Source organism: Indicator indicator, chromosome 6 (assembly GCF_027791375.1).
Source record: "Indicator indicator isolate 239-I01 chromosome 6, UM_Iind_1.1, whole genome shotgun sequence".
In the NCBI taxonomy this organism is placed as follows: domain Eukaryota; kingdom Metazoa; phylum Chordata; class Aves; order Piciformes; family Indicatoridae; genus Indicator; species Indicator indicator.
In genome coordinates, this window is record NC_072015.1 from 236,537 (window position 1) to 249,256 (window position 12,720).

General features: G+C 62.3%; 1 protein-coding gene across 1 annotated transcript; it reads left to right on the plus strand.

Annotated features, from left to right (window-relative positions):
* The first annotated feature begins 694 nt into the window (after window positions 1–694).
* KCNG2 (potassium voltage-gated channel modifier subfamily G member 2) lies at window positions 695–9,573 on the plus strand. Its single transcript, XM_054381944.1, has 2 exons — window positions 695–1,438; window positions 8,674–9,573. The coding sequence occupies exons 1-2, from the start codon at window positions 695–697 to the stop codon at window positions 9,571–9,573; spliced, it is 1,644 nt and encodes a 547-aa protein (XP_054237919.1).
* Window positions 9,574–12,720: the final 3,147 nt, after the last annotated feature.

The following is a 12,720-nucleotide window of genomic DNA, read 5'->3' on the forward strand; positions in this document are numbered from 1 at the left end:
CTGCTTCTCAGAGAGATGCCAGACTGGGAGCCCACAGGGATGGTTTCTGCTTTGCTGTAAGGCTTCCCCTGCTGCCCCACTGGCACCTGCCCTGCTCCAGGACAGCCTCCCCACTGGGGTGCCAAGGGGCAGAGCACAGGCAGCTCTGGGCCCTTGCTGTGGCCTGGGTGCCCCTGAAGGACCCTTCCAGCCCAGGACCTTCTGTGCTCCTGTGACCCTTCACACGCTGGGGCTGAAACCTTTGCAGCAGCCACCAGTGAGTGCTGCTGGGCCCTGGCATTGCCACTTGGCAGGGCAGGGAGTCCATCCCAGAAGCTGGACCCCAGCCCCTGGTGCTGGCAGTGCTGTCCAGAGGGAACCAGTGCCACAAAAGGCAGTGCCACGTGGGACTCCTCCTGCAGTGCCACTGTGTTTAGGCTGGGCACTGAGGGGATAGGATTGGTTTCCATCCTGGCATTGGGGAGCCAAGCTTGGTTTCCACCTTGGCACTAAGGGGCCAGGCTTGGTTTGCACCTTGGCACTCAGAGGCTAGGATTGGTTTCCATCCTGGCACTCAGGGGATAAGATTGGTGCCTCCCTCTCAAGGCCTTACTGTCGCAGTTGTGTCCCCCAGGTGGTGTCTCTGGTGGAGCTCCAGCGGCGTGGCCCTGAGCAGCCTCCCCCTGGCGCATGGACTCCAGCCCTGCCCCAGGCCATGGCCCTACTCCCTGGCACTGCAGACCCCGAGCTCGGCCCCTGCACCTCCAGCCGCCAGCAGAAGCCATGCCAGGTGCCAGCCACGAAGGGCTTCTTCTCCGGCGGTGCCCAGCCACTGCCGCCCGGGGAGGAGCTGCGCCGCCTGCCCCGGCCGGGGCCCCGCTCCGGCTGCGCCATCATCAACGTGGGGGGCAGCAGGTACCAGGTGCCCTGGAGCGGGCTGGAGAGCTGCCCCCTGGGCCGGCTGGGGAGGCTGAGCTCCTGCCGCAGCCGGGAGGAGCTGCTGCAGGTCTGCGACGACTTCGACGCCAGCCACGATGAGTTCTTCTTCGACCGCAGCCCCGGCGCCTTCCGCTGCATCGTGGCGCTGCTGCGCGCCCGCAAGCTGCGACTGCTGCGGGGCACCTGCGCCCTCTCCTTCCAGGAGGAGCTGCGCTACTGGGGCGTGGGGCTGCAGCACCTGGAGCGCTGCTGCAGGCAGAGGCTGCGCCAGAGGCAGGAGGAGGCGGCCGACACCGGGCCGGGCAGGGGGCAGGAGGCTGCCGGCCGGGACTCGGTGCCAGCCCCGCGGGGCAGCGGCTGCCTGGCACCGTGCATGGGCAGGCTCAGGGACATGGTGGAGAACCCTCACTCGGGGCTGCCAGGGAAGGTCTTTGCCTGCATCTCCATCTCCTTTGTGGCCATCACTGCCGTCAGCCTCTGCATCAGCACCATGCCGGAGGTCAGGGAAGAAGAGGAGCAGGTGAGGGCAGCATTCCCCTGGGGCTTGGCACTGCCCTCTGCTCGGGGGACGGAGGGACAAGAAGCAGGGGTCTGTGGTTTGCACCCTTTGCTCAGGGAAGGGAGGGACAAGGCCACTCCAGCAGATGCCATGCCGAGGGCTGGCCAGGGCACAGCACAACCTTGCCAGTTCAGCTTGGCCACTCCACAGCAGCAGGCAGCTCCACCCGGCAGCTCTGGCTTGTGGCATCTCTCACCAGATGGCAAATGACCTTTGGTGGGCAGAGAAACTGCCTGGGCTGGAGGCTTCCTGGTTTGAGGTCAGAGGGAGAGCTGAGGGCACATAATCACCGAGTGGGAGGGGCCTTTGAGCTCATCCAGTGCCAAGCCCCTGCCCTGAGCAGGAACACCTCCCACCAGCCCAGGTTGCTCAGGGCCTCACCCTGCTTGGCCCTGAACAGCCCCATGCAGGGGACATCCACAGCCTCCCTGGGCAGTCCGTGCCAGCTTCCACCACCCTCACAGTGAAGGATTTCTTCCCCAGTCAGTTTTCCTTCAGGCTGACCTCACAGTGCCCTGCTCTGAGTGTTTTGATGGCATCCAGGGGGTGAAGGGCAGGGGAGCTGAGGCAGCAGCTTCACAGCAGGAGCAGAGCCAATGTCCTGGTGCCAGGCAGGTTCCTGTGGGAGCTGTGGCTGCTGCCTGCCCTTGAAAGCCAGAGCCCAGTGCAGCTTTTGTCCGTCTTGCAGCTCAGAGAATTTCCTCAGAGCCCTGTGCCACAGCTCAGCTCCCTGGCACTGGCTCTGTGTAGGCCACCCAGAGCTCCTCTGAAGGGGATCAAGGAGAACATCCATATCTGCATGAGATGTGTGCTGCAGTGCAATCCCAGGGGCTCAGGGGTCCAGGGCCTCTCCATTTCTACCTAAATCCAAGCCTGACACTATCTGGACCCTCAAGGTGCAGGAGGCTCCCTCTGACCATCAGGAATCCCTTTGGCACACTGCAGGTGGCTGGGCACTGCCACAGGTTGCCAAGGGGTAGCCATTGTGCCTCCATCCACTCTGCTGAGACCCCACCTGGAGCTCTGTGTCCAGTTCTGGAGCCTCTGTCCCAGGAAGGATCTGGAGGGGCTGGAAGGTGTCCAGAGCAGGGCCATGAGGATGAGCAGAGGTGGAGCTGCTCTGCTCTGAGGACAGACTGAGAGAGTTGGGGTTGTGCAGAATGGAGAGGAGAAGGCTCCCAGGAGACCTTCTGGTGGCCTTCCAGGATCCAAAGGGGGCTCCAAGAAAGCTGGGGAGGGACTTTTTAGGGTGTTGGGTAGGGATAGGAGCAGGGGGAATGGAACAAAACTAGAAATGGGGAGATTCAGATTGGTGTTAGGAAGAAATTCTTCCCCATGAGGGTGGTGAGAGACTGGCAGAGGTTGCCCAGGGAGGTGGTGGAAGCCTCATCCCTGGAGGTTTTTGCAGCCAGGCTGGAGGTGGCTGTGACCAACCTGCTGTGGTGTGAGGTGTCCCTGCCCATGGCAGGGGGTTGGGACTGGATGAGCCTCGAGGTCCCTTCCAACCCTGATAGTTCTGTGTGGCCCTGTCTGTGCAGGGGGAGAGGCTGGGCCCCAGAAGCCCCCTCCAGGCTCAGCCATGCTGTGTTTGCCCTCACCCAGCCCCAGGCTGGGTTTGTCCTCTGGAGGGGCAGCTCATTGGGCAGAAAGGGAAGAGCTCAGGGCCTCAGTGTGGCAGAAGTGCCAGGCTGGAGGGATGAACAAAAGTCAAAACCCTTCTGGGCTCACAGCTCCTGCCCTTGGGGGCACTCCTTGGGGATGGGGGGAATTGTTGGGTTGTCCATTAAGCAATTTCTTTCAGTGAAAGGTAATGTGAAGGAGCAAACCAACGTTAGTAGTGGTGCTGGAGACCCTGGCATGGAGCTGCTCCTCACTGCTGAGCTGCTCCTCACTGCTGAGCTCCCCTTCAGTGGTTGGTTTCCTGCCTGAGACTGAGACCTCCTGAACCTGAACTTGGAGCCACAGCTTTTTGTGGTGCACATCTGGCACAGGCTGCCCAGGGAGGCTGTGGCTGCCTCCTGCTTGGGGGTGCACCAGGCCAGGCTGGATGAGTTCTTGAGCATCTGAGTCTAGCTGAGAGGGGCCCTGGCCATGGAGAGGAGCTTGGAGGAGCTGAGCTCTGGCATCCCTTCGAAGCTGAGCCACTCTGTGAGGCTGTCCCTAACAAAACTGCAGCTGCTGCTTCCCCTCCTGCCCTGGGACTGCTCACACAGCCTGCAGACAACCTGCACTTAACACATCTCCTGCTGCCATTACCAAGGACTCTTCACAGGGGACAGGCACTGAGGGTGACTTCTCCAGAAGGGCTCTTGGGAATCTGTACTTCCTGATTTCCCTGGGGATCCCCTGGGAATGGATCCCACCATCCCCTCAGCTCTGGGGTTCAAGGCAGGAGCCCTGAGCTGCAGAAGCAGCTCCCAGGCATCTGAGCTGATATCTTGCACTGCTGCTTTGCATTCTGGGTTTGCTCTGGGCAGCTCAGGCCAGGGCTGGCTGCAGGCCAGGGCAGGACCAAGTGGCTTAGCAGCAGTTGTCAGCTGCCTGCTCTGCTGCATGGAGCACAGGGAGCTCCTGCAGAGCCCTGGGATTCACTTTCTCATGCCCTTGCTTGCAGGATGTAGGACTGGCAGCCCTGCAGGGCTCTTGTAGCTCACAGTTAGGTCGTTCTATTTTTTTTTTCTCTTACATAAACTCAAAGTAGGTTTCCTGCTCAGATGGTCCCAGTTTCAAACTCTTGTCACCCAGCCCAGCTGGGAAGCTTTGAGAGCATCCCAGAGCTGCAGGCATCAGAAGTTTGCTTTGTGGTTGATGGGCTCAGCTTGTCCCAGGTGGCTCTAGTGACCACTCTCTGCTGTCCTGCTGCTGGACTCTGCAGGCTTTGGGACACAGAGTTCTGTACACCACAAACAGGACAGGACTCAGAGTTGCCTCCACGCTGCTCGGGCACAGGCAGTGCAGAGCTGCTCCAGCCCTGCCCGGCAGTCAGCACTCTGCAGGTGCCTGCCAGCCCTGGGCCACCTTGCAGCAGCCCTGCTGGGGAATTGGGTTGGATGCTTGGGGCAGGAAATCAGCTCAGCCCTGAGCTGCCTCTCATCAGTGTCATCTGAGCACAGCCTCTGGGGCTGGATGGGGAGGCAAAGCCCTAGGGGTGCTGTTCCTCACTGGCACGGGAGAGGGTGGTGCCCTGGCACCCCGTGCTCCAGAGCCAGCTGGTGGCTTCCTTCTGCTGGAGCAGGAGCAGGGGCTGGGTCTCTCCCGGGGCTGGGGAGTGCTGGGCTGCTGGAACTGGGGGAGGTGTCTGTCCTCGGGACCCCCTGCAGACATCCAAACGGGCACCTGGGGATGCCCTAAGCTGCTGGGCTGTGTCCAGGCTGGGGCCAGACGTTGGGTAGCAGTCGCAGGGACTGTGTCTGCAGGTCCCTTCCTGCTCATCCTTGGTGCTGAGCCCCTGCTGGCAGCAGAAGGTCAAGATCCAGGGGGTTGCTGAGGGACAGTCTGATCCGTGTGCACAGAGGGCACTTGGAATGGGTGATCCAAAGGGCTGCAGTGACAGGGGGTAGGTGGCAGAGAGCAGAAAGGTCACTATGAAAGGCACTGCTGGCTGCTGGGGAGCTGCTCAGCACCCAGCACCACCTCACCCACCCTCCCACCCCGAGCTCTTTCTTCAGGGCTGTTCCCAACCCACTCAGCGCCCAGCCTGAATTGGTGCCTGGGGCTGGCCTGACCCAGCTGCAGGACTCTGCCCTTGGCCTGGTTGAGCATCCTGCAGATGGGACTGGCACACTTCTCAAGCCCCTTCTGGATGCCATCCCTGCCCTGCAGGGAGTGCAGCACCACACAGCCTGGGGTCAGCTGCAGGCCAAAAGGGCTGAGGACCAACTCAGTCGTGGCTGGGTTTGGAAGCCATCAGCTTTGCCAGAGCTGTCTCTGGGCTCTCTTCCCCCGGCCTTGTTTTCCTCCTTCCAGTGGCTGATTAATTCTTGGTTGCTTTTTCCCCCATCTGTGTGATGTCCTTCTGCACATTTTTGTTCTGGTGAATGGAAAAAAAAAAAAAAAAAAACTTCCAAAGCCTGAGCAGAGTTACAGCCTCCAGCTGGACTCCAGCACAGAGTTCTGGGAAGAGAAGAACTGGGTTTGGTTTTGTGTTTTAACAATGCTACAGTCAAGGGGGAAAAAGTCCCAGGGAAGAGCAACTGCAGCTGCAAGGAGCAGAGAGCGTGAAGCACGTTTGGGCTGAGCCTGGTTTCATGTGAGGATAATAATAGAGCTGACCTGGAGGAGATTAAAACATGGTCTGGAGGACAGGGAGGCTGAGAGGTGGGGAAAAGGCTGCTTGACACAGGTCTGGTCTCTGGAAGCCTGCTCAGCTCCTCTTCCTCTCAGGCCAGGCTTTGGACATGACTGAGCTTGTTCAGGCTCCAAGAGCTCTGCAGCTGATTCCCTGCAGCCCAGGGCCAGCTGTGGACAGTGGGAGGAGTGGAGAGAGCCAGGGCCCAACCTCAGCTCCGGAGGAAGCACAGAATCAATCCTAGAATGGCTCAGGCTGGAAGGGAGCTCAGAGCTCCTCTCCTCCAAGCTCCCCTCCATGCCCAGGGACACCTCTCAGGTAGACTCAGCTGCTCAAGGCCTCATCCAGCCTGGCCTTCAGCACCCCCAGGCAGGAGGCAGCCACAGCCTCCCTAGGCAGCCTGTGCCAGACTCCATTCCACTGAGGGGCAAAGATGCCACCGGGGTCCTGCTATGCTGGGGGACCTGAGCTTCAGGCAGCACCCAGCCCCTTGAGGGTGGTGGGTTGTGGGACAGCTGCCAGGCTGCTTCTGCTGCTCCTGTCCCTGGGGTGGTTCTGCAGGAAGGGTGCAGCCAGCAGTGGCCACGATGTGGGCTTGTGAATCCACCCAGGGCAAACGTGCCAGGGGGTGGGAGGGCAGGCAGAGGCTACTGGAAGCCATGAGGAACCCTTCCAGCTCCTACTGGCCCCGCACCAAAGCAGCACAGGAGGGGTCAGCAGAGTTCCTTTCCTTAAGCACCGAGGGAGGGGAGGTGCCAGGGGAGCTGTTAAAGGCCACGTCCCTGTGGGGCTGCTCCAGGGACAAAGGCTCCAGACGTATCACTTATGGTCCCCTCTGGGGTGGTCTTCCCGAGGCTAACCAGCCCCAAGTCTCAGCCTGTCCACAGCACAGAGATGTTCCAGTCCCTTCAGCATCTCTGTGGCCCTCCCTTGGATTCTCTCCAGTAGTTCCCAATCCCTCTTGAACTGGGGAGCCCAGAACTGGACAGAGCACCCCCCCAGGTGCAGCCTCACCAGGGTGTGTGCCAGAGTAGCCCCAGGACCTGCAGCTCACCTGCAGCCACTGCCCTTGGATGTGAGGCCTTGGAGGTCTCTCCCACCCTGACTGATGCTGTGACCCCAAGAGCAGGACACCAGGGATGACTCCAAGCACTCAGCAGCCAAGGCAGAAGCTGTTCCTGAGCCCTTAATCAATATAGCACCCAGCAGATAGGGATCCCCAGGAACTGCAGCCCAGGGCTCTGCTCCCCAGGGTGCTAAGGCTTGGGCAGCAGGGAGGAGTGAGGCAGTGGTGCCCCAGCAGTGCCCCCCAGCAGTGCCTGACTGGCCAACAGCTGCTACCATCCATCCCATCAGAGCTTTGGCAGCCTCGGGATCCTCCTGAGAGCCACCAAACCTGTTCCTAGCTAGCCCATGCCAGCAGTGAGGGTGTCTGAGATGTGTCTCATGGCACTTGGGGCCATGGTGGTGCTGGGCTGGTGGCAGGGCTGGATGAGCTCCAAGGGCTTTGCAACCAAACCACTCTGTGATTGTGTGAGATCCCTGAGAGGAGGCTGCAGCCAGGTGGGGGTTGGGCTCTGCTCCCCAGTCTCAGGTGATAGAAAGAAAGGCAATGGCTTGGAATTGTGCCAGGGGAGGGTTAGGTTGGTGAGGAGGAAAAATTTCTGTGCTGCAAGAGTGGTCAGAGACTGGCACAGGCTGCCCAGGGAGGTGGTGGAGTCCCCGTGCCTGGTGGTGTTCATGGAACCTGTGGCCATGGCACTTGAGGACAGGGTTTAGTGGGCAGGGTGGTGCTGAGTTGATGGGCAGGATGGTGCTGGGTTGATGGGCAGGGTGGTGCTGGGGTTGATGGGCAAGGTGTTGCTGGGTTGATGGGCAGGGTGGTACTGGGTTGATGGGCAGCATGGTGCTGGGGTTGATGGGCAGGGTGTTGCTGGGTTGATGGGCAGGGTGGTGCTGAGTTGATGGGCAGGGTGGCACTGGGGTTTGGTGGGCAGGGTGGTGCTGGGGTTTAGTGGGCAGGGTGGTGCTGGGGTTCAGTGGGCAGGGTGGTGCTGGGGTTTAGTGGGCAGGGTGTTGCTGGGTTGATGGGCAGGGTGGTGCTGAGTTGATGAGCAGGGTGGCACTGGGGTTTGGTGGGCAGGGTGGTGCTGAGTTGATGGGCAGGGTGGCACTGGGGTTTGGTGGGCAGGGTGGTGCTGGGGTTTAGTGGGCAGGGTGGTTCTGGGTTGATGGGCAGGGTGGTGCTGGGTTGATGGGCAGGGTGGTGCTGGAGTTTAGTGGGCAGGGTGTTGCTGGGTTGATGGGCAGGGTGGTTCTGGGTTGATGGGCAGGGTGTGGCTGGGGTTGATGGGCAGGGTGGTGCTGGGGTTTAGTGGGCAGGGTGGTTCTGGGTTGATGGGCATGGTGGTGCTGGTGTTGATGGGCAGGGTGTTGCTGGGTTGATGGGCAGGGTGGTGCTGGGGTTTGGTGGGCAGGGTGGTTCTGGGTTGATGGGCAGGGTGGTGCTGGGGTTGATGGGCAAGGTGTTGCTGGGTTGATGGGCAGGGTGGTGCTGGGGTTTAGTGGGCAGGGTGGTTCTGGGTTGATGGGCAGGGTGGTGCTGGGGTTGATGGGCAGGGTGTTGCTGGGTTGATGGGCAGGGTGGTGCTGGGGTTTGGTGGGCAGGGTGGTGCTGGTTTGATGGGCAGGGTGGCACTGGGGTTTGATGGGCAGGGTGGCATTGGGGTTTGGTGGGCAGGGTGGTGCTGGGCTGGTGTCTGGACTGGGTGGTCTCCAAGGGCTTTGCACCCAAACCCTTCCCAGATTCTGTTTCTTTCGGTCCCTCGTGAGCCGCAGCCCTTTCCCGTGGGGCCTTCCCTCTTCCCTGGCTCGCCCCCGGCCGCAGCTCCGTGCCCTGTGCCCGCAGGGCGAGTGCTCGGGGCGCTGCCAGGCGCTGTTGGTGCTGGAGGCAGTCTGCGTGGGGTGGTTCTCGCTGGAGCTGCTGCTGCGCTGGCTGCAGGCGCGGGACCGCTGCGCCTTCCTGCGCGCCCCCCTCACCCTCATCGACGGCGTGGCGCTGCTGCCCTTCTACGTCTCGCTGCTGCTGCGCCTGCTCTCCGACGCGCCGGGCGGCGGTGCCAGCCCCGGGGCGGGCGGCAGGCTGGCGGCGGGCGGCAGGCTAGCGGAGCGCGCGGGGCTGGCTCTGCGGCTGCTGCGGGCGCTGCGGGTCCTGTCCCTGGCGCGGCACTCGCTGGGGCTGCGCAGCCTGGGGCTAACGGCGCGGCGCTGCGCCAGGCACTGCGGCCTGCTGCTGCTCTTCCTCGGCCTGGCCGTGGCCCTCTTCTCGCCCCTGGTGCACCTGGCCGAGAGCGAGCTGGGCGCCCGGCAGGAGTTCCGCAGCGTGCCCGGCACCTACTGGTGGGCGGTGATCTCCATGACCACGGTGGGCTACGGGGACATGGTGCCCCGCAGCGTGCCCGGGCAGGTGGCGGCGCTCAGCGGCATCCTGAGCGGCATCCTGCTGATGGCCTTTCCGGTCACCTCCATCTTCCACACCTTCTCGCGCTCCTATAGTGAGCTGAGGGAGCAGCAGCTGCGAGCCGCCGGCCGCCGGCCGTGCCTGCTGCGAGACGGTGCCAAGGTGCCAGCCGGTGCCACCGCGCGGGGTCGTGGTGCCATCCTCCCGCTGGACGCAGCGGGGCAGGAGGGACAGCCCGAGGCAGGACGGGACGCCAAGGGCAGTGCTGACTCCGAAGAGATGGAGACCACACGGAGCAGCAGGCGAGGTGCAGGCAGTCCTACCAGAACCCCTGAGCTGCAGGGCTGAGGGCAGGCACCCCTGAAGCTGCCTCTGGAGACCAACTCTGGGCCCTCAGTGCCCTCTGGCAGTGCCCTGGAAGCTCCCCAAGTACAGCTCCAGCTGGGGGTTCTTCTCCTCGGAACAAGTCTCTTCCCCATGGAGCAGCTGCTGGACATGGCCAGCCAGGAGGACCCCAGGGGAAGCACAGCCCCTGTGCCACCTTCTCCCTGCCTGGTGACAGCCCACGCAGGAGGGGGCTCCCTGCGCCTGGGCACAGCACCTTTGCTTCAGCAGCTCTGCCAAGGAACTTCAGCCTCTCCCCAAGGGGGGCAGAGAGGTCCCTTCAGGGCTTGGCTGGGTCTGTTGTGGAGCACAAGCTGCCAGCTCTGCCCCATGGAGTCCCCATGCCTGGAGGTGTTGAAGCAATGTGTGGCCATGGCACCTGGGGACAGAGTTGGATGGGCACAGTGGGGTTGGGTCACTGGTTGGGTGGGGTTGGGTGGGAAGAGTGGGGTTGGGTCAGTGGTTGGGTGGGAAGAGTGGGGTTGGGTCAGTGGTTGGGTGGGCAGGGTGGGGTTGGGTCAGTGGTTGGGTGGTCATGGCGGGGTTGGGTGGGAAGAGTAGGGTTGGGTCAGTGGTTGGATGGCCACGGTGGGGTTGGGTCAGTGGTTGGTGATCTTAGAGGTAATCTCCAACCAAAGCAGCTCAGTGAGATGCTGCAGTAGGCCCTGGGCTGAGCTGCAGGGGCTGCAGTAGGGGAGGTGCTGAGGGGGCCACAGGAATCTGTCCAGGCTCTACTGAGACCATGCACCTGAGTGCCTCCAGAGGTGGGAATCATAGAACCACTGAGGCTGGAAAAGGTCTCCAAGATCATCACAGCCAACCTTCTACCCAGCACCCCCATGGCCCAGCACCCCCTTTGGCCACTCCTCCATGACCCAACACCTCCATGACCACCATTTCAGTTCCTGCTTGTCGCCAGCAGTGAGACACCCCCCCCGTTCTCCAGCCCTGCAGGTCCTCCTGGAGCCCCTGTGTATAGTTTCAGTTTTAGCCTTGCCTGGGTTCCAATAAAACCAGTCCCAAAGGCCCAGATGTGCCTTTTTTAATCCCCTTACAGGAGAGCTGGTGGGAGGTGACCTTCCTGCTGACCATCTCCACACCTCCAGCCCTTCATGCTGGTCCCTGGCTGCATGCTGAGCTCCCTGGGGGCTCTCACAAAGGGCAGGGTTTGGCTGGGCAGGGGGAGGCAGGGACTCCTCCAGGAAAGCTGAGGAGCAAAGCTGGGTTGTGGGCTGTGGATGGTGGTTTGTGTCCCTTTGCCACAGCACATAGGACTGGAGGCCACTCAGCCCTCACTGGACCTGTCGGGGTAGGGGACACAGGGGGTTCCTGCAGGCCACCCAAGCTGGCAGCAATCTGTTACTGCTGTGAGCATCACAGGGTGGCCATGAGGGGACGCCCTGCCAGGAGGCAGGGGAGAGCAAGGGCAGAGCCCCACAGGTGAGCAAAGCAAAGCTCCAGAGCCCAGGTCCCAGAGGTCATTTTTATTTTAAAAACCACTGCAGCTGGCAGGGGACCAAGTCCCTGCCCTGTGCCATACATTCAGAGCTGCACTGCGAGGAACTGGGGCTGGAGGTGGCTCTGGGGTGTGCCTGACACCAAGAATAAGGTTCTGTATCATCCTGCCCTTAAAATGCCTCAGTGCCAGAGCTGCTGGCCACGAGTCCCCCCCTGCCAAAGGCCATGCACAGGAGGTGGCCTCAGGCATGGCTTCCCTGGCTCCTCCTCAGCACCTGCAGCCCTGCTGGGGTGAGGCAGGCCTGCAGAGCTTGCTGGCCTGGGCACTGTTGGCCAGGCTCAGGAGCTGCCCAGGGAAGAGTCCCAGGAGGACACAGCAGGAAGAGCTGCAGCTCAGAGCCAGAGGTGTACACTGCCACATGTGTGTGTCCCAAGAGCCATTTGCCTCTTGTATCCCCACTGAGAGCAGTAGAAAACGACCTCCCCGCAAGGAGGAGCAGAGGGACTCCAGCCCCGGCAGGGGCAAGGCCCCCAGGGAGCGCTGGCAGCTGGGCTGCATACAGCAGAAACACAGCCCCCAGGCAGCAGCAGGGAAGTCAGGGTCAAGGGAAGCCCTCAAGTGAAACAGACCAAGCCCAGGAGCTGCTCTGCACACCGGGAGGCGCAAGGAGCAGGACAGGCAGCGCCTGCCCCCCGGGGGTGCTGCAGCTCTGTAAGGTCACTTCAGGCCGGAAAGGGTTTGGGGTGCAGCAGAGCATACCTGGAGTTGGTGCCCAGCCCTGAGCAGCAGCTCCTGGCTCTGCTCTGCTCATCCAGATCCAGATCTGGGACCTCCCAAGGCCTCTCTTCCTTCCACCAAAGGGCAGGAAAGCTTGGCGCAGGGCTGGGCTTCTGTCTGCAGGCTTTGGGTGCCAGCACCCAAGGGCACCTGCAGTGAGAGCCCCTCTGGGGCTGCATGGCAGGCAGGGGCACAATCCTGTAAAGCAGCAGAGGGACAGACAGCCCCCCCCCCCCCCCGACATTGCCACCCAAGTGCCAGGTTGCTGCAGCCTGCTGGCACGGTCCTTGGGGCCCCTTCCAAGCCCACACTGATGCTGTGGTGTCCCTCCAGCAGGCAGGGGCACAATCCTGTAAAGCAGCAGAGGGACAGACAGCCCCCCCCCTCTCCCGACATTGCCACCCAAGTGCCAGGTTGCTGCAGCCTGCTGGCACGGTCCTTGGGGCCCCTTCCAAGCCCACACTGATGCTGTGGTGTCCCTCCAGCAGGCAGCTCACCACGAGGCTCCCAAATCAGGCAGGGCAGGGGAGCTCTGCTCTGCACCCTGAGGCGATGGAGCCTTTGGAGCTCCTCTGGGAGCAGAGAACAGCCTCAGAACTGGCCCCCAGCTCCAGCAGCCTGGCTGTGGGCAGCTGAGGTGCACTGAATAGAGCAGGCAGAGCTGCTCTGCAGCTGTCCTGCTCTGGCTGCCTCCCACCACACAGGGCAGGCTCATGGCAGCTGCTGGCCACAACCCACTCGGGGTCCACAGTCCTGCAGGTGCACAGGTGGCCTGCACGAGGGGACTTGCACAGAGGGGACCTGCACAGGGTGGGGTCCTGCACAGAGGGGACCTGCACAGTGCGGACCTGCACAGAGGGTACCTGCACAGGGGG

Coding starts and splice junctions, on each gene's coding strand:
- KCNG2 (XM_054381944.1), top strand. CDS start 695: ATGGCCCTACTCCCTGGCACTGCAGACCCCGAGCTCGGCCCCTGCACC. Junction 1,439..8,673: donor TCAGGGAAGAAGAGGAGCAG/GTGAGGGCAGCA, acceptor CTGTGCCCGCAG/GGCGAGTGCTCGGGGCGCTG.